Source organism: Syzygium oleosum, unplaced genomic scaffold (assembly GCF_021117445.2).
Source record: "Syzygium oleosum isolate NSW1041296 unplaced genomic scaffold, Sole_v2.1 Sole_v2.06, whole genome shotgun sequence".
Taxonomy (NCBI): Eukaryota; Viridiplantae; Streptophyta; class Magnoliopsida; order Myrtales; family Myrtaceae; genus Syzygium; species Syzygium oleosum.
In genome coordinates, this window is record NW_026607490.1 from 8,678,327 (window position 1) to 8,701,168 (window position 22,842).

General features: G+C 44.0%; 5 protein-coding genes across 10 annotated transcripts; 2 read left to right on the plus strand and 3 right to left on the minus strand.

The window, feature by feature from the left end:
* The first annotated feature begins 699 nt into the window (after window positions 1–699).
* LOC115690806 (receptor-like protein kinase ANXUR1) lies at window positions 700–3,872 on the plus strand. Its single transcript, XM_030617281.2, has one exon. The coding sequence runs from the start codon at window positions 1,079–1,081 to the stop codon at window positions 3,662–3,664; it is 2,586 nt and encodes an 861-aa protein (XP_030473141.1). The 5' UTR covers window positions 700–1,078; the 3' UTR covers window positions 3,665–3,872.
* Window positions 3,873–4,706: 834 nt separating this feature from the next.
* On the minus strand, window positions 4,707–6,580 carry LOC115690808 (40S ribosomal protein S15-4). The gene is made up of 4 exons (XM_030617284.2): window positions 6,450–6,580; window positions 6,179–6,327; window positions 5,963–6,020; window positions 4,707–5,129 (listed from the first exon to the last, which is right to left on the minus strand). The coding sequence occupies exons 1-4, from the start codon at window positions 6,450–6,452 to the stop codon at window positions 4,881–4,883; spliced, it is 459 nt and encodes a 152-aa protein (XP_030473144.1). The 5' UTR covers window positions 6,453–6,580; the 3' UTR covers window positions 4,707–4,880.
* Window positions 6,581–10,904: 4,324 nt separating this feature from the next.
* LOC115690807 (histone H1-like) lies at window positions 10,905–11,951 on the plus strand. Its single transcript, XM_030617283.2, has 2 exons — window positions 10,905–11,060; window positions 11,155–11,951. The coding sequence occupies exons 1-2, from the start codon at window positions 11,001–11,003 to the stop codon at window positions 11,692–11,694; spliced, it is 600 nt and encodes a 199-aa protein (XP_030473143.1). The 5' UTR covers window positions 10,905–11,000; the 3' UTR covers window positions 11,695–11,951.
* A 607-nt stretch (window positions 11,952–12,558) lies between these two features.
* LOC115690830 (uncharacterized) lies at window positions 12,559–17,390 on the minus strand. Of its 4 annotated transcripts, none has more exons than XR_008816831.1 (10): window positions 16,898–17,390; window positions 16,371–16,640; window positions 15,773–15,899; window positions 15,236–15,297; window positions 14,898–15,128; window positions 14,452–14,573; window positions 13,874–14,012; window positions 13,477–13,656; window positions 13,007–13,078; window positions 12,559–12,912 (listed from the first exon to the last, which is right to left on the minus strand). XR_008816831.1 is itself a non-coding variant. In XM_056312544.1 (9 exons), exons 1-8 carry the CDS (start codon window positions 17,270–17,272, stop codon window positions 13,495–13,497), a joined length of 1,488 nt encoding a protein of 495 aa, XP_056168519.1. In that variant the 5' UTR covers window positions 17,273–17,390; the 3' UTR covers window positions 12,921–13,078; window positions 13,477–13,494. The 4 variants fall into 4 exon arrangements, 2 of the variants coding, with proteins under 2 accessions (XP_056168519.1, XP_030473165.1); XR_008816830.1 differs by having other exon boundaries at window positions 13,003–13,078; XM_056312544.1 differs by lacking the exon at window positions 12,559–12,912 and having other exon boundaries at window positions 12,921–13,078.
* A 977-nt stretch (window positions 17,391–18,367) lies between these two features.
* LOC115690797 (protein WVD2-like 2) lies at window positions 18,368–22,694 on the minus strand. Of its 3 annotated transcripts, none has more exons than XM_030617264.2 (7): window positions 22,540–22,694; window positions 20,694–21,165; window positions 20,177–20,265; window positions 19,979–20,081; window positions 19,813–19,884; window positions 19,548–19,658; window positions 18,368–19,023 (listed from the first exon to the last, which is right to left on the minus strand). In XM_030617264.2, the coding sequence occupies exons 2-7, from the start codon at window positions 21,159–21,161 to the stop codon at window positions 18,709–18,711; spliced, it is 1,158 nt and encodes a 385-aa protein (XP_030473124.1). In that variant the 5' UTR covers window positions 21,162–21,165; window positions 22,540–22,694; the 3' UTR covers window positions 18,368–18,708. The 3 variants fall into 3 exon arrangements, with proteins under 3 accessions (XP_030473124.1, XP_030473123.1, XP_030473122.1); XM_030617263.2 differs by having other exon boundaries at window positions 22,529–22,683; XM_030617262.2 differs by lacking the exon at window positions 22,540–22,694 and adding an exon at window positions 21,427–21,796.
* Window positions 22,695–22,842: the final 148 nt, after the last annotated feature.

Genomic DNA, 22,842 nt, shown 5'->3' on the forward strand with positions numbered 1-22,842 from the left:
TCAAAGAAAATATGCATGCTTAAAGTTAGGAAAATGAATTCCCTAGCCTGAAAAAGGGAAAACATTATCCTGAAAAATGATTTCTCGGAAAACATTTTTCTTTTATCATGAAATTTTCTCATAAACAAACACGCCCTCAAATTTAGTTTACTTTTGAATCATGATTTTGCCCCTCGCATGATGTTATGTTACTATAGTTCACAATGGCGTTCTTACAATATTTATCGATATAAAACTTTGAAGTTGAAACCATCTTTCCAATATGCTTAAATGGAGAGACTTAGAGGGGTGAGCACAGGACTGCTAATTATTTTTGGGTAACCGCTAGATTCATCAGTTAAAGATGCAATTAATGTATTTGCATAACTGTGTGTGGTTATAGAATGATAGGACTCGATCTCAGGATACTATCAACAGCCATTTTCATGGCTTTATTCAGTTTTGATCGCGTTCGTGTGTTTGCTTGTAACCATTTAGAGGCCTTATGAGAAATCCGATGCTTTTGAGTTCGGTTCTATTCTTGCACATACTTCAGTTATGCCAACAACCTTGTACAACTGTATTATGCTCTATCCCTGGAGAGTTTTCAGGAGGACACTGCTAAATATAGGATTCTAGTTTTTCTGGATCACTACTCCAGGAAAAGTATCCACCTTCGCAAAACCAATGTGTCGGATCTCCCTCGCCTTCATCAACCTTTAACCGACTCCGACCTTCGGATCGATCCTCGGGTGAGCCTCCCAAATATGGGTAGCAGAAAATAGGAGCGAGAAGAGAGAGAGAGAGAGAGAGAGGTGCTCCATTCATCATACAAAAGCAAAACAAGAAAATTTGTCATGTTTTCTTGCCTGGTTCCGTTCCAGGTGAGGGCAAAGCATGTTTTGAGCTTCCATGGCTGATAGGAGCCATTCGGCGTGATCTCCAGGACAGAACAGAGAACCGAGAATCCGCTGATCATCCGTTTTGGCGTACAGGAATCCGTTTCTTTCTCTTCCATTTTTCCAAATGAATTCCGATTGATTAATCCAATACTAAATAGTTTTCCTGTACGCCAAGATCCTCCCTTTGTTGAGTAAACATGTACAAAAACATACAGATTTTGCTCTCTATTATTTCTGTATCCGTTCTTTTCGATTCCCTTTACGCGTCAAGTGCAGACCCCACCCCGTTGATCCTTAGCTGTGGGTCGACGGGCGGCGGGAAGGACGCCGATGGGCGAAAATGGGACTCGGATTCTAAGTACTTCACCTCCAACAACTCAACGGTAGAGAAAGCCACGTATCAAGACCCCTCTCTCCCCTCCGATGTCCCATACATGTCTGCCCGGATTTTCACCTCCGAAGCAACATATCAGCTACCCGTGAAATCCGGCAACCGCTACTGGGTCAGGCTCCATTTTTACCCATCTACGTATGGATCCCTCGATCCTGCAGATGCGTACTTCTCGGTGGTCGCCGGCAGCGTCACCCTGTTGAAGAATTTCAGCGCCTCGGTCACGGCTCAAGCTCTCACACAGGCCTACCTCGTGAAGGAATATTCTCTGGCACCCTTGGACTCGGATTTTGTGAACATCACTTTTGCGCCTTCAGATAAGCACAGTGGAGCCTATGCCTTTGTGAATGGCATCGAGCTGATTCCGATCCCGGACTTGTTCGACTCGGCACAGATGGTCGGGTTCTCAGACCAACCTGTCGATGCCAAGGCCGCGAATCTACAGACTATGTATAGGTTAAATGTTGGAGGCCAGTATATACCTCCGAGCAATGACTCCGGTACGCTCACTCGAACATGGTACGATGATACGCCTTATTTGTATGGAGCAGTGGCAGGAGTCACAAACGAGGCCGACAAAAAAGTTCAGATCCAGTACAATGATTTGCCTGACTATGTCGCCCCGGTTGATGTTTACAGAACCGCAAGATCCATGGGGTACGATAAGAATTTGAACAAGAACTACAATCTGACTTGGCAGTTTCAGGTGGACGCTAATTTCACCTACCTTGTGAGGATGCACTTCTGTGAATACTTCTTGACTAAGGTCAACCAGAGAGTTTTCGATATTTACATCAACAATCAGGTTGCCCAGGAAGCAGCCGATGTGATCGGATGGGCGAGTGAGCAGGGGGTGCCGGTTTATAAGGATTACGCAATTTATGTCGGCGACGGGAAGGGGGACGAGCAAATCTCGATAATGATGAATCCCTCTGTCACTGCAGATCCTCCACCGGAGTACTACGACGCTCTCCTAAATGGGCTGGAAATATTTAAGATAACCGATGCAACCGAAAACTTGGCGGGTCCCAATCCGGAGCCATCCGAGATGCTAATCAAGGCTGAGGCCGAGGCTGCAGCTAAGGCTAGTGAAGCAAAGGCTTTCACGTCATCAACAACGAGCAACGTTAAGTTGATCACTGGAGCGGCTGGAGGAGCGGCTGCGTTCGGTGCCTTGGCGGCAATATGCATCACAGTCTACGTAAAAAAGAAGAGAGTCCCCGGAACCGAATCACATACAACTAGCTGGTTACCTATCTCGGGTTTCTCCCACACGGCAGGAAGCAAATCGCACGCCTCTGCTGCCAGCCACCTCTCGTCAGAGGCTCAGTGTCTCAGCCGACGTTTCTCGTTAGCTGAAATTAAACAGGCAACGAAGAACTTCGACGAGTCTTATGTCATTGGGGTCGGAGGCTTCGGCAAGGTCTATAAAGGAGTCATTGATAAGACCATGAAAGTGGCCATCAAGAGGTCAAACCCTTCCTCAGAACAGGGAGTTAATGAGTTCCAGACTGAAGTGGAGATGCTTTCCAAGTTGAGACATAAGCACTTGGTGTCGTTGATTGGATACTGCGAGGAAGAGAACGAAATGTGCTTGGTTTACGACTACATGGCGAGGGGAACGATGAGGGAACACATCTACAAAGGAAACAACACACCACTGTCATGGAAGCAGAGGTTGGAGATCTGTATCGGCGCAGCGAGAGGACTTCACTACCTTCATACAGGGGCAAGGTACACTATCATTCACAGGGATGTCAAGACCACCAACATTCTCCTAGACGAGAACTGGGTAGCGAAAGTTTCAGATTTCGGGCTCTCGAAGACCGGTCCTAACATGGATAAAGGCCATGTTAGCACTGTGGTGAAAGGAAGCTTTGGGTACTTGGATCCCGAGTACTTCCGCAGGCAGCAGCTGACAGAGAAATCGGACGTTTACTCCTTCGGGGTTGTCCTCTTTGAAGTTCTGTGTGCAAGACCTGCATTGAACCCTAGCCTCCCAAAGGAGCAAGTAAGTCTTGCTGATTGGGCTCTGCACTGTCAAAGAAAGGGAATCCTTGAGGATATCATTGATGCTCAGCTCAAGGGCAAGATCAACCCCGAGTGCTTGAAGAAGTTCGCGGAGACCGCCGAGAAGTGCCTCTGCGAGCACGGACTCGAGCGTCCCACCATGGGAGACGTGCTGTGGAATCTCGAATTCGCTCTCCAGTTGCAGGAGAACGCGGATGGTTCCAGCCATTCCTCTCACCGAGCAGGAAGCAATGTTTCCGAGGAAGTCGCTCCACGACTAGACTTGAACAGTCTGAGCATCGGCAGCGAGCACGAACTGAGCCAAGATTCAGACGACATGAACGCTATTTTCTCGCAGATAGTCAATCCGAAAGGCCGATAAGGACAATGTTACCGTCCCATTCGCCAATTTACCTAGATGATTCTGACTTTATTTTCTGGTTTTTCTGATAGTAACACTAAGTGGATGCATGTTGAAGGTAACACCAGGTGAAGCTCCATCTGTACTTGTGAAGTTCAGTGTGAATTGACAGATGTTGTGGGTTTTTCTTGCAAAAGAATCTATAAATTGGCATTACTTATTACCGCTACTACTTTGTGTTTTCTCATCCTAACCTATCAACTGTCAACCTATGACATCCAAGCTTTGTCCCACTGATAGTTTTACTTTTACTTTTCCATTCTTCGGTGAGCCAACGTAACAGAGACCCAGCAAAGTCAAGATGCGAATACCATCCATCGCCATATGTGGTTGATTCCGCCGGATGATCCAGTGACTAGCTAGTACTTACTCATTTTACCTCCCACTTGATTACGTACACTTGGCAGTTAATGAAAGGCAGATATCGCGATAATCTGGAAATATAAACAAATCGGGGGGATATAATTTGGTAAATTCCTACTTCCATTCCAATAAGGAATGCAAGCAAGGAATCTAATCCAGGAATGTTATCAGTCCACATTAGATAGACCTTTCCGGCTCTGATTTACTTGCGAAGATTTAATTGCGAAGAGCGAAATGACATGCTCACGCCTCTTGCCTATCTAAGTTCTGCTCAAAACCTCATCGAGAACTTGTATAGAGAAGGATTTCCGGCGACGCCGCAGTGGATAAAGGTCAAAACTAATACTCCAGGAGTACACAAGGATTTCTCGAGGAAGAGTCCTCAGGGGAAACTTTTCTAAATAACACTAAGGCAGGAATTGTATCGACGGTAGTTTCAGAAATACTCGATGCTCCATATTGCATTGGGCCTTCCAACATATTCCGCAAGGTAACGATCTTGCAAAAACGAACAGTTGCTATCTGATCGACATTAACAAAACCTATACATTTGCAGCCTTTTTCTTCCCACACCTATCCATTTCCTTACTCAATTACTCCCAAGCATCCAAGGAAAAAAATACATATAAGATAGTAGATGTAAACGAGAAAACTGGGTGAAGTTCCGAATTCAAATTTAAGGTTCGCCGGCAACAAAAGCACAACAAACTTAACTAGAAGGACATCAAAATTGAGTATCAAAATCTAGTGTCTCCAACAACTGCTTCAAAATGGACGAACAATAAGAAAATATGTCATGGAACACACTGTGTTTTTACTTGAGGGGAATGAAGCGAGAGGAATGGGTAGCACCGATACCGGGTCTTCCATGCTTAACGGGTTTATACGAGATGGAGAACTCAGCAAGATAGTGGCCAATCATTTCAGGTTTGATCTCAACTTGATTAAAAGTCTTGCCATTGTAAACTCCAATGATGCTTCCAATCATCTCGGGAACTATGATCATGTTCCGCAGGTGGGTCCTTACTGGTTCGGGCTTCTCACCCGCAGGGGCCTCCCTTTTCTATTGCAAGGTTCGAAGAAAGACCCATATTAGTATCATGTGCTAAGTAACCACATTAATGAACGCCCATTGCAAAGACATGTGAAGGTCTATCGGGTGATTTGCAAATATAAAATCAATTAAAGAACCAAGCTCTTTATCACAAAAAATGATGTCTGGCTATGAAATACATTGGACCTCAAAACTGGGGGACTAGGTCTGGGGCAATTTCCACCACCTTAAACCTACTTAAACTGTTGGCCAAAAAAAAACCTGCTTATCTAAAAACTTCTTAGAAGATGCAACATCAGACCTACACAGAAATCAGGATCAGAAGATCATGGGCGGTTATCTCATTCAAAAAGTACAACAATATCCTGTGATGCCATGGCATGGCCCATTGCAGTCAAGGGAGATGAGAAGCTAGCAGCGCTAGTGAGATTAGATTATCATGGCAATAAAATGTTGAAGAGTCCAAGCCATCGCAAGCATGTTTTAAACCACTTAAACAAGACTTTCTTTCACTGTCCGACGACGAACCCGTGGAATTCCTTTGAAGCTACGACGCTACGCCTTAAATCCAAACCCAAAACTTCAACTAGCCAAAGTACTACCATAACACAATGCACATCACCTTCAAAAGAATGACCACCGACCTCGGTGCAAGTTTTAACAGCTATTCATAATTACCGAGAGAGGAAAGCCCATCTTAGCTGACTATTTTATACGGCCTACTCGACGATCAAAACCGCATCGATGTTCTTTGAATCTAAATTCAACATCGAACAATTCCCTAATTCATATCATGTAGCATTTTATATTACCCAGGAGAGAATTTAAAAACCAGATCTTACCGCCTTGCGCAGCTTCTTGATCAAGGCCATCGGCTTCCGCTTCAAACCTCTCTGGAACCTACCCAGTTCCGCAAACAAAACCGACCTCAGACAACCATTTCCGGCACATACAAAAAAAAAGAAAAAAAAAAGCACCGAATGCGAAAAACCAGACACTTCGAGCCCAAAACTTCCCGATTCAAGAAACGGAAGCAGCAAAACCCAAGATAACTTTACCTTCTGCGAGCTCGGGCGGTGAAGAGCTTGACGAGCTCGTCGGTGGACATGTCGAGGAGCGCATCGAGGTCGACGCCCCTGAAGCTGAACTTCTTGAACGTCCTCTTCTTCGGCTGCCCTGCGACCGCGACATCTGCCTCCACATCCGCCTGCGGAAACCGGAGGAAGGCACGAGGAAACAGGACAAAAGAACCAAACTTTACCGGTCAAAAACCTCGTTGAATTCGGAGAAATCAAGGAGAGGAGGAGGAGAACGGAAGCGAGGATTCACCATGTTCGATGGAGAGCCGAGGTCGAGCGAGCGAACGCGCTGTGCTGCAGCTGACTGTGAGGAGATTAGGGTTTTCGCAGGAGGTGGATTGCGCTCGCTTTTTCTATGGCGAGCTTTTATATGGTCCTCGCCACGCGGATTCGGGTCGGGTCAGGGTCAAGTCGGGTTTCGGGGGGGCCTAAACTTGTTTTCCCAGTCGGACCCCCGCCGTGGCCCAGGCCATTGTTTTTAATTTAGGATAATGACGTAAATGGTCCTCAAACTTTGACACAACGTATAATATGATCTCTAAAATTTAGCCGAATGGGCAATATCGTCCTGAATTTTTAATTTGTTCAATGTAATCCTTGAACTTTTGATACACGTTCAATCTAATCCCTGAATTATATGAAAATGTTTGATGTTGTCCCTGAACTTGAATAAATAGAATGATAATATTAAGCATTTTCATATAGACAAGGGACTAACTTGAAAATGTACCAAAATTTTATGGATCACATTTGATAAATTAAAAGTTTAGGGACCGCAAATAAAATATTGAGCTAATTTAGTTTATGGACTATATTAAACAAATTCAAAATTCAGGAACTATATTGTATATTGGGTCAAAACTCAAGGTACCTGGACATGGTCGTCGTGGACTCAAGAACAAGCTCAAAGTCCGAGTCTTAACCTCAAGAAATCTAGGCCCAACTTATGTGGACCCAAGCTTGGGCACCAATGACTTGGATGCAAGAGATGGGTACCTGAGCACATCCGTCGAGGACCCGAGCCAGCCTTTGTGGACCCGAGCTTGGCCTTAATAGGCTCGGGTTGGGGCAACGGACAATATCTTGAGCTTGGCCTCAATAAACCTAAATGTCCCCCGTAGTGACTCGAGTGCAAAAGCTAGGTAACTTGGCATGCCCATTAAGGACCAGGAACGGGCACCGTGACTTGGGTACAGGAGTTGGGTACGTTGGCCCTGGTGGCGAACAAGGGTCTTGGGCCTAGCCTTGAGAGACTTGGGCCCGGGCGTCAATGACTCAAGGGTGGGAACTGAATACCTAAGCATGGTCGCTAGGGACTTGTGCCCAGGTGCCGATAACTTAGGTACAAGAGTTGGGTACCTGGGCATGGTCGCATGGAATCCTAACATGGGTACCAATGTCCCTCGGTCACCCTTTATTGGACTAGGGCCTGACCTTTATGGACCCATTTTCTGGGCATTAGTGACTAAGGGAGAACCGGGTAACTAGGCATGGCTGTCGGGGACTGCTGCGGACTAGAGTGCGGGCATTGGGGACATGGCCCCTATCTCTGTGGACATGAGCCTGGGCGCCGATGACTTGGGTGTAGGAGTCAGGTACCCAAACACGACCATCAAAAACTCGGGTAGAGGTACCAAAATCTTGGGCCTAGCCTTGAAATACCTAGCCTAGGCCTTTGTGGACTTGGGCCCGACCAAAGAGGAACCAATCCTGGCCTTGATGAACCTAAACCTAGGAGCCGGTTACTTGGGCATGGCCACCGGGTACTCAAGCATGGGCATCAGGGTCTCGAGCCTAGTCTCCGAGACCCGAGTTCAACTGCCAAGGACTCGAACACAGGCATTGCAGTTTCTATGCTCCTGTCTAAGCATTAATATCTAGTCATATTTTGAAAAATTATTTCTAATTTTTAAAAGAGGAAGCAAATGTTTTTCTGTCAACTATGAAAAAAAAAATTCATTGATTCGTTTTCCTGATCAATCCAAACATCGAAGAATAAGGAAAATGCTTTTAACAAAAAAAAAATTCTGTAAAATAAACGTAGTCTTATTTACGTTTGTCTTTCATGGTGAGGTATGATGAGCTCTCAAATTCAAACGTACGGAGAAGATTGGAGATAAACCGCGATGTCAACCGCGTAGCGACATTTTACTTGGTATCTCGGCCGTGCTAAGTTGATTCCTCTTTGTACTAGTGTTTTGTGTCATTGTCGTTTCCCATCTGAAAAAGAAAACGGTTAATCGTTATTACTGCCCATAGCTACGATGATCATATCCAATCCGGCGATCCTCCCAATTATACGGAGTATAATACTTTCATGAATAGTATATGAAAATCGGCTTCATGCATCATTGATTTATTGCTCGTAGCTACCCACCATTTCATTAACCACCAAATAGGATGAAGCGGCCCGTGGAACTTTCATGTTCGTTTTGGACTTTTGTGTTCGTCTGGGTTAGTGTGCGCTCGATTAATCATAATCAGTATGACTTGATTGTACTTATTTTATGAAGATTTAGAATTCGATCGGGTTCTATCCATGACAAATTATTCCAATTGTGATTAGGGTTTCAAAATTTGATCAATAACAAAGATTTAGAATATGATTAATCATGATCAACATCATTGATTTAGAATTTATTATTAGTGTTTCGAAATTGCCATTTTTCTTGATTTGAAAACAAACAATTTTGTTCAACAAATTGAAGGCATTTTGATCATCTTCGATTTGATATCACTCCAATTGGTATTGTAAAAGATAAAAGGCCTCTACCTTCCATTTAAACAAGTACCCAACAACATATTACCTAGTCTTTTTCGTCTCGTGGCATGCTACATCCGTGGTTCGGTTTCCCTCCAATCAGGTAGTACCGCTAGCAAAGCTAGGTCCGATTGGCCGGTAGCATGTTTTGTAAATTGTATTCATTATTCGAGGTCCTCTTTTTCTAAACATGCATAGTATAATGGCGCAAATATCACGTTGAAGTGATTCCTTACGTGTTAAGTGAATCGATGTTGTCACGATCAATTTGTAAATTGTAGCCTGAACAGTTGCTCAAAGATTTCTTGACATCGCATGAATTGATGGTGAATTTGGTTCTCTTTCTGGAATGAGCGTTTCCATACCGCGTCGTCATCTCTCGATTTTGCAAAGTCAAACTTGAGCTATGGAAATAAACAAATTGTTCGACGCAATGTCGACATTCCGATCACATCCAATTATGCAGAGTCCAAACGATAAAAAGTCTTTCTTCCCGAGGCAGTCAAGGGTTTTCTTATTGCTCATAAGTTTCATAACATCCCATTAAATTTGTAGCAACTACTTTGACTCGTATTAACAAAACCCGTTTCAACATCGTAGTATTTTGTTGATTTGAAAATGTTGAATCGTTAACCGTTTTCACGATAATCGAGAAATAAACCGTTGCTCCATAAATACTAACGTTTCAATCGTATCCAATTTAGTTTCGTTCCCAGTAGTTTGGAGTATGCAAGATGAATCATGGGGTCTTCCCGACACGTGTTTAATAAGATCGGTTATAGAATTCTCTAAATCCCATCACACTAGCTTGGATTGCCATCCCCAGCTTCTATAGACGACAACGTCAGTCTCGTTTAGAAATCACACTTACACCTCTGGAAAAACATCGGTACATAAAAAAGACCATGCGCAGCTCCCACGAACAACGTCGCCTTCCCAATCAATTCGTCCCGAGTAAACCGTTGTTCCGAAAACTCTAACGTTTCAATCATATCCAATTTAGTTCCATTCCCAATAGTTCAGAGTATGCAAGATGAATCGTGAGGTCTTCTCAACACATGTTTAATGCAAATCCATCATAAATTCTCCGATCCTATCGTGTCGACCTAGATCGTCATCCCCAGCTTCACATACGACGAAGTCAGTCTCATTCAAAAATCACACCGACACCTCGAGAAAAAAACCGATGCATAAAAAAGACCACGAGTAGCTCCCACAAAACTCGTCGCCTTCCCAATCAATTCCTCCCAAATAAACCGTCATCCCATAAACGCTGACGTTTCAATCATATCCGGGTCAATTTCATTCCCAGCAGTTCGAAGTACGAAAGATGAATCACTGGGCCTTCCCGACACGTGTTTTAATGCGAATCTATCGCAAAATTCTCCAATCCTATCGCGTCGGCCCAGATCACCATTCCCAGCTTCACATACGACGACGTCGGTCTCGTTCAGCAAATCACACCGACACCCTCCGGGGGAGAAAAAACCGATACAAAGAAAAGATCACCGCTCAGCTCCCGCGAACCCTATCGCCTTCCCAATCAATCGCTCCCGCATCACCCAACCCAATTGAAAATCACCATGCAAAAAACCCACCACCACAAAGCACACCTCTCAATCCATCCCACCATCAAAACCCCATTGAAATCCATCCACTCCATCTTCAATCTCATTCATCCCAAATCAAAGCCGAAAACACACCCTCTTGAACAAAGTGCCTCCTCCCCCCTCCCCACCACCACTCTTGCCACTATCCTGAACGAAGGCGGGGGCACACGCTAATCCTTCGCTTGACCACGAAACGCCGCTTCCCGACCGTAGATGAGCCCCCGCGCCCATCCGACGGCCCGCATTCAAACCCACAAGCGGCCTCGATCCGTGTCGCTCTGGCTCCGCCAATCAGATCCCTCCGTACCATTCTCTCTCCTGCTATATAACGTCGCCTGCTCGTCAACATCTCTCTCTCAAAACTCGCCATCTCTCTCTCTCTCCTTCTGACCGTCGACGCGCATACGCAAGCTCTGCTGTCTGCGCTCCAATGGCTGCCGTGACCGCGAAGAAGGCTCGATCCCCGTCCTCTCACCCTCCGTTCTTCGAGGTATGAGAAGTTCTGGGTCGTCTTCAAGTTCCGATTTTTCTCCGCATTTCGTGGCTAATTCGTGTGGGTGTTGTTGTTGGTGGTGGTGTTGCAGATGATATCGGATGCGATCGTGACGTTGAAGGAGCGGACCGGGTCGAGCCAGTACGCCATCCAGAAGTTCGTCGAGGAGAAGCACAAGAAGCTGCCGGCCAATTTCAGGAAGCTCCTCCTGGTCCAGCTCAGGCGCCAGGTCGCCTCCGGCAAGCTCGTCAAGGTCAAGAACTCGTTCAAGCTGCCCCCCGCCGCCGCCGCCGCGGCCAAGCCCGCCCCCGCCGCGTCCAAGCCGAAGGCGAAGGCGGCGGCTGCCAAGCCGAAGCCGAAGCCGAAGACTGTTGCGAAGACGAAGGCGGCTGCTCCCAAGGCGAAGGCCGCCGCCGCCAAGCCCAAGACGGCCGCGAAGCCGAAAGCCGCAGCGGGTGCGAAGAGGAAGGCTGCTGAGAAGCCCAAGCCCGCGGTGAAGGCCGCGAAGACTTCTGCGAAGGCCACGCCCGCCAAGAAAGCTGTGAAGAAGGTCGCCCCCGCGAAGCCGAAGAAGACGCCGGTGAAGAAGCCGAAGAGCGTGAAGACGCCGGTGAAGAAGGCGAAGAAGTGAGCGGAGCCCGGTGGGGTGCCGGGTTCTTTGACTAGCGTAGGGGGTTACGGATTTTAGGCGAGGATTTCGGTTGTGTATAGAAGATGGTCTCTGGCAACATATGACATAGCCCTTTTCGTTTTCTCTTTTGTCCCCCTTTTCTTTTTCTCTTGGTTTTTCTCGAACCGTGCTAACTCTATTCTTGTTAGTGCATATGTTTCCATGTAAGCTTCTAGGCGAAAGATTATTAAGATGGTTTTCTTGTGTTTGATAAGAAACATTCTACGGGGAGAATCGAAACGCTCTGACTTCTGCATCTGGGTCTGGCGTTTCCTTTTCTTTCCTCGTCGCACGCTTCACTGTTCTGTTTGTTCTCGGCGATGTACAGTGAACAGAGGAGGCATCGATTAATCTTACGTAAAGATTCGAACGATAAAGTGGGCATCGTGTGTTGGTCTCTTGTGGACCAAGCCAGAACTGGGTCCACCGTTCACGGATGGTTCGCGTCTGTATCGATAATGTCTCGATTTTGCAGCAGTTTCTCCAGCCATAGTAGAGAGGGGGTTGTCTCTTTCGCAGCAGAAAGGGGGGGAAATGGAAACTTTTCGCAGCGCATTCCTTTTTTGAACTTATTGGGAGCCAGATTTGCTTTATGAAAGTCCGTCTTCTTTTGAAATGTTTTGAAACCGCCGAGAATTTCAAATGGGTATGCGGAACTGCCGACTTTATGGTGATTCTGCACTGTTTTCGTTCGAGTTTTTCGTTTAGGAATCACATCAAGCGGGAACGTGATGCTGAAGGAAAAAAACTCAAATCGTTGCCTGTAGTTTCTTATCTTGTGCCGATCATCATATGGGGTTTTTATTTATGTGTATTACTCGAATGTCTTGGAAATTGAGACGTCATTTCTCTTTTCTAAAAGAGAAATTGGAATAGCAGAGCTCCACAGGGTCGAGCAGGAAGCAATTGAACGGGATTGCCTTCATGTTCACGCAACTTAGGTCAGCTCTAGCACAACACTTGGTTTACGTTACACAGCCCGAATGACATGAGCTACAGCATTTTGCACGACTGATTGTTGCATGGTTTCCAAGTAAACATTGTGCTACTCCATTTGATTATTACCGATCGGGGACGATTGGAAAAGCCCGGCACGATCAGATCGGGCATATCGTTTCGGTGAAGGCTGACCCAGAGACAATCTCAAGCGAATCCAGTTTGTTACAAGTGATCCAAATCCTGCAAAGTGGAACAAATGACGGGGACTGCGGTCTGAATTAATATGAGAAAATTATGTTTTTGGCAGGATAACAGTGTCTAAGGAAGTACATACTCTTTGTAAGAAGCTTCTTCAGAGGGTTGATCTTGATGTCGCACCAGCACGGCACCAGATTTGTCCAATAACCTGACTCGAGAAAGAATGATACAAGTTAGAGACGGGCGTAAGTTTAAGATGAAACGGGCACAATTACCACGTCAGTTGGCCACTTGACATTTTGAATCATTGTTGCATTCAATATTAGAGAACACGAAACAGCACTTGCAAAGGAATGCACACACGTTAGCAAGAGCTAATATTATATTGGTTACAGTGGATATCAAATTTTATCTCTTGACTATCACCACTCGTAAATGTCGGCTAACCGTTCTGAGCAGTGCAATTGCACAAGAATTTACAAGATTTGTGAGATCCGACGATGTTCACTTAATGCACGAGCCAAGCACAGAATAGACATCGGACGGCATCTGCAAGTAAGTTTGGCTTCCGGGATTATGACTGCAAAGACAGCAGTTAAGACTCACCACATCTGAATCCCACTTTCATGCAGTAAGCTGATAATTCTGAATCCCATCCTTTTGCATTTCTGAGTCCAATCCAGGAAATTGTCCGATGTCGTGACCTTCTAGTTGTTGAAACTCATGGTGTAACCCAACAGCAAACTCCTCGGGCCGAGCTCCACTGCCTTGAAAGTAGTCAGCAATCTGCATCTCAAAGTATAGCAATTACCTTTATTGCACACGATATTAAAATTTCATTTCTATTGGAAGACAAAACAAATCCAATAGACTAGCAAAATAGAGAAAATTCTCTTTACAGCACACAGTTAAATAAATGTATATTGGAACTGGAAATCTAGAATCCAATGATAGAAAATCCCAGTTAAGTCAAAAGGTAAAAGCAGGACACTAAAACACATACATGATTAGCAAGAGCAATGCCGCTTAGAGCTGCTGACTCTAGGCTAGAACCCAGTAGCCAATCACCGCATATCCCAGCTCTTCCACGAGGGTCAAAGATGCAAGGGATCCCGGGGCTGTTCGTAGGTAGTGCAGCACCCCTGTACCAAATTATCTATGCTATTAAAATCATCATCAATATAAGTAGAAGCTTCAAAGAAAGGAGATTTAGGCTAGCCTGTATATCTGATTATCTTGCTTACAAAGCAATCTGTAGCGCGTGAGTTTCTCGAAAGTTAGAAACCATGTCATGATCCTGCCAGGTTTTCATTTTGATGGATCAATCATGGAACTTCTACAATTGATGGAACAGCCCGATAGTTTGGAGTGAGAAACTATCTCCATCTCTAGAGAAGTGATAGGCACAACTGATAATGATATAGGTCCAATGGTGTTAATGTCGGAAATCCAGGTTGTTCAAAAGACGGGACTCCATGTAATTTAACCACATATACAGGTCACACTGTCGTTTTGCCTTCGTATTGATCTTCGTTCGACGTTATAGCGAATGGAAGTTGAAACAGCAAGTAATTTACTCACCAGAGCTGGACGCGGGTATAAATTGGTCTAGGAAGCGATCCTTCTGGCAGTCCAAGAGCAATTTCAACACCGGCAAGCATACCCGCTTTCACCTTCTCAACTGTGGCAGCCGGGATATTTTCCTATGCGATACACAAGTTTTGCATTGAGTCAAACATGCATCCTTAATAGATGAAGAGGTGCGGTTTAATATCAAGCCCACATTAATTTTTTCAGGCAGAATGTTTTGTAGCAATTCAATAACTCCGAGTCAATTGACAAGCATTTCTGGCACTGGCATCCCAATCATTTTCTATGGTATGGATTAGTGGCCGGTATATTCCCTATGGAACAAGCACGGCCAACAGTTACTTGGACCAGCAGCAAGCGAAATATAAAGTGGCACAGCTTGACTATTTAAGACATGATAATTTCCCTCCTACTCAGATATACAAGTCATAACCAACCTGCGGGACCTTGTTTCGTTTCCCATAAGCTGATGTGCTGAAAAAGGTCCAACAGTGCGGGCCATTATCCAGAGACTTCAGAAGTTTTCTCGAATTATTGGCCATCCATGAGATTGAGTCAACACCTTTCACAAAAGCCCCTTCAAAAGGTGCAGTCACTGTGTTACTTGGAATAGGAAGTGGATCCTCAAATGCTGCAAGGAGAGCCCATATAGAACTAAGTTCTAGTCTCTGCATTAAAAGAAGGCAACATGAAGCAGTAACTCAATTGAACAGCAATTTCATTAAGCATAAGAGCTCAAGAACGTATATTTCATAGCATGATTTGACTCAAGTACCTTCATTTGCCTAGCAATTAACGGCAACCCTGAGGAAGCAAGTAGGCGATTTGCACATTTGCCTGTTTATCAGAGAATTTATCACCATAAGCAAGAGAAAGTACTCCATTCCTTCCAAACACTTCAATTAAAACTCTATAACATGCACATGAGCAGTTTCGAGTGTATAGAATATACAATCTCATAATGTGTAGAGTCAGATGTATCTTCTTCTACACAATTTGGTGAACCCGAGAGATAATGGCCATTAGAGAGGAGCACAAAAAAGTAAAACTATGAATCATCATTTCACAGAATAGAGATAGCCATACCAGTACATAACATAACATAAAGTCAACAATAAGCACGGACACAATCATATACCAGTCCTCAAGATGGGGATAATGAATAACATTGATTCACATACTAAACGGGAATAATTGCTGACCAAGTAAAGCAAGTGCACATTATATTTTAGCTGGATCCTGAAAATCAACTCAGAAATGGCACTAACTAATCCATAAGAAATTGGCTATTTAATGAGATACTGAAGCTTACCGTTATGTGCTATAACAATAGCATCAAACTGCCCACAATGCTTTCCATTCTCACTCAAATGCCACATTCCATTAAATGGCTCCAGTTTACTTATCCAGCAAGGTCTCACCACATTTACCATAGATGTCTGCATAAAGTTTCAAACTTTGGCTGGTTAGCACCAGAAAACTCACAGGGAAAGGAAAAGGCCAAAAATATGTCCAGTACAGTTCATGCCAAATTCATAAGAAAACGAATTATCTCTTCCACAAAATATTATCCAGTGAGACTGCAGGGTTGAATGTCCTGTAAGTGCTCGGCAGATCATGAGAACTCATTTCTCAAATATCTTAGCAAAACCACTCTCGAAAAGTCACCAGAGCATTGTTAACTACCAAAATAATATAACAACGTGCAAAGCTTAATTGAAGCACGGTCAAGGTCAAGTTCAATTAACTTCGACAAATAGCTCTCAGACTTTGCTTAGATTGCACCTTGACATCTTAGTGGACAATAAAGCATCATGATGTTCTTAATACGATGAGATTTTTAACAATGCATCAACAACAGCGGAAGAGGAAAGAGAACACAAGCATATGTGTAATGTCACATGAGTTACCTCTGACAACAATGAGTCAGCTAGAGGCCGCATTCCATTCACACCGATATATCTTGGTGGAGAAGAAGGAAGAGGAACAAACTGACCACCAGCTTCAAGCTCTCCAACTGCACCCTGCCACTCTCCGACCAGGCCTTTTTCCCGCCAATCATTAACAATCTCCACAAAACGAGCATCGCTCACTGTAAAAAACTGTGCTGCATGGTCGAATATCAGCTGCTGAGGTTCTATCACTCTTGTTCCCATTCTTCCTCCCAGACCATGAATTCCCTAGAGCAACAACATTACAATAAACCTCTGAACAATGTATCCTACCGCAAATTGTCATCCATGGTTACATCCTTCTAAGACAAACGTGTTTTCTTAAGCAGGGTCAAGCGTTTGAAACTTAAATTTCAGTGTTGAGTTGCAAGAGTAAAATGATATATAGCACAGGAACTTCAGGCAACACAAAAGTTTGGAACTTTACCTTGTCCCTGCATAAGATTCAGACGAAACTCCAAGGAGTAAGGAAAAAACTAACCAACCGTGTCGAAAACCGTGGACTTGATCCCTCTCTTCTCCAAATTCAGGGCACAAATCAAGCCAGACATGCCTCCACCTATGATTCCGACAATGGGGTCATCGGGTATTGGAGCAGTGAAATCCACCTGCTCTTGGTTGAAAGTTTTCTTGAGGATGGACCTCCTGGACGTCCCGTAAGACGACTTTCTGCGGTTCTTGGAGGTGGGTCTGCCGTCATTCACGGAATGCTTCTTGAAACTCGAACCGGGTCTTTTCTGGGAAGTGCAGAGTATGAAGAAGGGCTTGGAAGGGAGGGAGTGGCTTGTGGGTTTGGTGAGCTTGAGGGGTTGGAGGAGGAATGGAGTGGAGACGATGGACGGGAAGAGTGTAGTGGTCATGGCTCTTGGAAAGCAAAAGTGGACCGAGCTGATGCTTATCTCTCCCAAAGTTCTCTGCCTTTCTCGGATGCTGGTTTTTGCAGGCTGAACTGCGGGAAGAGGAAGAACCGGTCCCTTTTTCCCGAATGCCCCTTTGCCCTTTAAACTTAGTTTTTTGGACAAATGACACAAATAATCCTTCAACTTTATCCTCGTACTAAATATGATCTCTGAACTTTTAATTTATTCAATATGATCACTAAACTTTTAATTTGTTCAATATCATCTCTAAACTTTTAGTACATATTCAATGTAGTCCCTGAACTACATGAAATTGTTCAATATAGTCTTACATTGAACATTAAGCCAAAGTTCAGGAACTATATTGAATAAATTAAAAGTTGAAGGATCACATTGCATATTATGTCAAAGTTTATGGACTATTTGTGTCATTATCCCTAATTTTTAGCATGTTTAAGCATCAAATGAGACCAAAACTGGTTATTTGATCCACTTTCAAAGATTTCACTGCCCTTCGAGAGGCATTTGTCTTGCAGATGATTTTATATACCCTCCCTTCTTCTTACCTTCTTTTTGGAATACCATTCTTCGCGACCAATCTAGTCGAGGTTGCATTGACGGCCATCGATACTTTCTTGTACTTTTTACCAAGTTCTAACTTAAACCGTTCGATAGATTTTAAACAATATCTCACACAAATAACACAAATTTCGAGTAGATAGAGATTGGTGGATGCCTTTGTCGATCACCATTGCAGTTATTGTGTTCATCGTCGCAGTCATCAATGCTGCACAAAGAGAGAGCATCGATGTCGGGCGACACCGCCCTGGTGGGTCTCTAACGAGCGGAAAGCGAGAGCAAGATGGCGCTATCGCTTGCTTCTTAGGAAGAAAAAGGAAATTCTTTTGGTTCTAGCAGACTTCGATGTCTGTGCTTCTACAAGGTTCTACCGGAGCTTTCCTTTCACCTTAGAGGAGAGCATTTACAGGGCATTTCATAACAAGCAACTCTGTTCATATCGTGAGTCACAAAAGAAGCTTCATTCTCTTCCCTTGACATTCCAAGCACAACAACACGTAACAATTAAGTCTCATCAAAAGGAAAGGACAAGATATATAATTTCTATAACTACACACAGAGTCAAATTCTTTTTCCCCAGAGACTCCAGAGACACTAGTACTAGTACAGTTCATCATGGAAGGCACAAACTCTCCGAATATGTAACGATATAGCAAGCTCCTTTTTCCTCGACAGACATCGATGCGACAAAGTTAAATAAACATATACAATTCACCACAACAAATAAGCTGTCTTCAGATGACAAGAAAACAGGCTATTTTCCTTGCGAAAGCCCTAAACAGCACCGAGACACTCAAAGAGCAGTCCGCTTCACTTTCCCAACTGAAGTTAGATGTAAGAGAGAAAAAACGCTTCGCTCACGATTGGACCACGGCATCGGTAATTGTTTGCTCCGGGATATTACAAGGAGCTGAAGTTGTGTTCGCCGTCTCTTCTTCATGTGGCTGCTCTCTGACTTTAGCCGCTGTGTTACCATATCGAATCCCCACTTGATTCTTAGTTTTTGGAGTTTTGGGACTGTTGACAGAGCTGGGTTCTTGTTTGCAGATGCCGATGCTGTGGCGGAGTGCCCGGGCACAGACTTTGCCCTTTTCCTCTTGGGCAGAGTTGACTGCATCGCTGCAGCTCTTTCTTCGGCCCAAATTTGGCGACTTTGGCCGAGTGAGTGGCAGCTGTAACACGTATAACCATCCTTTTCATTAGAACTGGCACAAGAAAAGCTCAAATAGAAGTCAAAGAACGAATTTAAATAACAGGACCCAGCTCAAGTCGAAGTCCAGAACAGAGAAAGTCATTGGATAATGACTCAAACTAGACAATGAAGAAGTAATGAGACACAAACAGTACATGACCTAATTGGGTTTTCATTAGTAAATGAAAACAGTCCCGTGGTACTCTAAGAGTATTCAAGCTATTTTCCTGAACAGGCTTCTTACCCTACTTTTGTATAATCAACTAACAAGCACATGTGTATGTGAGAGAGAGAGAGAGAGAGAGAGATCCAAACTATTTCATATCTGGCTAGGCTCAAATATCAGAAGTCCTGTTACACACCTGTAAAATACATAGACGTAGAACAAGTAATAGAAACAGGAATATCTGGTGAACATCCCCAACAGTCTATGCCTACCAGAATCACTACTTTTGACATAACAGTTCTCCCATACTAACTAGAATAAGTATCCATCAATATTACCTTCTTAAGCTCAGTTTTTGGAGGAGGCGCTTCATAATAGAAGCTTGGCACTGGTTTCGCTCTAACAACCATGCTCTTCCTGAGCTGCTTGATAGCAGCCTCTTGCTCTTCCTGAAAAATCCATCATACAAAGGACAAATCAGATTAGTTAATCAACCATTTCTTAAAAAGTTCAAATTGAAGTTAATTGTTGGAACGAAGAGGAAATGAGCAAAGTCAGAACATAAGCACAAGCAAAAACAAGAAGTACAGAAAAAGAACATACCTTGTTCCTTGCTTCACATTGACTTTTCTGTGCCTCCAGAGCCTGGTGTTTTTCCTCCAATTTCATGTAAAACTAAATGGAGAAACATGCAATGATTAGGTGAAAAGAAAATGGACGTGGCAGTAGATGCCAATGAAAGGGCAATTACAGGTGCCGTCAAACTTACCTCCTTCCTTCTCTCAGCACGTTCACTGGACTTAAATGACGGAGCTGAACCAACAGTTATCTTGGCTTTGACTGATTTTACTGTTCGCACAGATGCAGCAGCTCTAAGCAAAGTTAAGGACAACAGAGTTGATACTAATATAATAAGTATGAGCCATTCCTTTTATTGGGCGATCAGTATACTATTCATAAAGGATACGAGGAAGCGACAGACCAATTGTCGTCGTCATCTTGATGCTTCTTATTACTAGATTGCAGTGGCTTCCTTGAAATTGGAGGTGTGCTTGGCTGGATGACCCAAAGAAGAAGGAATAATCATTAGATCAAATAGTTCTAAGAAAATTCAGGATTTGTCGACTAAAGCATATATCCGTGCTTGGAAGGAAAGCGACGATGCTAACTAAGTGGATAGAATGGTGCCAAACTAAGAAAACTTTTAGTGCTCGATCAACACACACACAATCTCTTCATTCCAGAACATGAACAACATAAACTATCATCTATCAGGAATACAAGGTTAAAAAGAGTTCTTTCCACTGGTATTTCCTCCATATTATCTACTTGGAGTATGGAGGGTGTCTCGGAACTTTTGTATAGCTCAGACCGTTGTTCTTTACGCCTACCTTTAACATAAAAGACTGCCTTACTGCCGGCAAACCAGAAGTTAGCTTCTACAGAGCAGAGATGAAAAGCGAATAACATCGCACAAGAATTACCTGTGGACTTCTGAAAGGGGAATTCATATTATTAGCATTCGGTGAGTACACACTAACAGGAGATTCAGCTCCAAAATGTCGTGTTACACAGGTATTCCGCTTCTCAGTAGCCAGAGTGAACGGTTGGGGAACAGTATGATTTATGCGCCCGTTGGCACCGGATTTCGACACGGGAGAATTCGACTTTTTATTGCTGCTCATCTTCTGATCCTCTAGCCTCTCATTCTTTTCATCGGCCACGCCATCGTTAAAGTTCGTGCTCTTAACACCCAGCACCTCTTGCTTCTCTTGACATTCTTCGAGCGCCGAACTTTCTATTGTGCACTCCTTCACCTCATACTCCTTGACAGCGCTGTATTCTGCGATTCTGGGGGCAACATGGACTTTCTCGAAAGAAGCGCCATTTGCGATCATGGCAAGGCCATTAACCTTCTTGTCCAACTCCACATCTTTGAGTTCCCTCCCCATGGTACTGCGTGGTAAAATTAGAAGCAGCAGACAAGAAAGTTAAGAAAAGGAAAGGCGACATAGCAACCGGCACAAGGTAAAGGAATTCATTTGATCTACTTATATGCATCAGACTTAAATTACACACGATGTCTCCCAGAACAACCCAGAAATAAAGAAACAGCAAAGGGCAAAGAAAGAAATCAACCCAGAAGAACAGCTTTGTCTACCATGCTCTATAACAAGCTACACCCCAGGTATTTAAACCGTTCTTGATCGTGCTTACCTAGTTCCTTCCACAAGCAAAGCTAATCCTTCCATAAGAGAAGCTAACCCTGAACACCTTTCCTCCCTTCACAAGTTACGGTCAAAGCTCACCAAGACAAACCCAAAAAGAAGAAAACCTTATATTTTTCACTCAGATAGCTCTCTCGAACCATGGATCACTGCAAATCTAACGTTGGAAAGGTGGTGATGAAGCTCCCGAAGGGCCAAACAATATTTTGCAAAGCACGCAAACAAAAAGGAAACAACGCGAGCACGAGGGCAGACAAACCCAGAGAGACGTGCTAATTGCCTATTCTACTTAAATGGCCGAAAGTCATTTTCACACCACAAAGCTAGTTCAAAAAGCAGGGCGTTGAAAATTCCTCTCCCAACGTTGACTGTGCCTCGACCTTAACCAGACAGAAGAAGCTAGTTAGCACCCACCCCCCACCACCACAAAAACTCTTAAAGCATGTGCATACATCACCTGGTAATTCCGTGTTTAACTCAAGCAACAAAGCTAAAAAGGCAACAGCACAGCGGTTGTTCCTAAGCAGCATCAAGAACCAAAATTTTGGGACCAGAAAAAGATGTTCGGAAACAGGGACAGATTTTTGGAAAACAGGGGAGAACTAGAAATGCTGGGCTATTAATAAAGACACAAAAGATTAGCTTTTTCAGCGTTTTATCTGCTCGAAAGCGCAGAAGATGCGCCAAACAAGCTGAAAATTAGGCCCAAAAAAAAAAATTCTTGCTTCCTGGAAAAACCTAATGCACGTGAAATCAGCAGGACCCGAGAGGGAAATGGAAAGAAATGAACCCAAATTTGAGCATTGGAGGATCTAACCGGAAGAAACCCCAGTTGGCCAGATAGAGAAAGAACACCAAGAAAATCCCATTTTCACAGCACATATCACATGCATTAACTAAAGACAAACCCAAATAGAAAAACACCAGCAAGATAACAAAGCAGAGAAACCCAACACGCCATCCCATTAAACCGAAAAAGAAAAAGAAAAAGAAACACCACCGCAGCTCCTGCAATGAGAACCAAACAAGGTAGAGGGAAGACAACGATTGACCCGCATTGCAAGAACTAGACACAAATCCGAAACAAGAACCTCATGAGGACCTGAAAGGGATGGCACGCGAGCGATTCCCTTCGGCTCCTGGCCCGATCTGACAAGATCTTTCAACACCCTTCAGCCCCTTCTTCCTCCTCTTCTCTTCTCCTCAACCTCTCTCCCTCTCTCTTTCTCTCTCTCTCTCTCTCTGCAGAAAGCTAACGAAAATGCATTTCCATATGATTTTTTTTCTTTTGCGCCCCTGTTTTCTCTACCTAAGAAGAGAGAGAAAAGAAGGAAAGGAAAAAAAAACAGTTTTTTTAATGTTGTCTCTGCTGGTGGTGGTTATATATATAGCGCGGCTTTTCTAG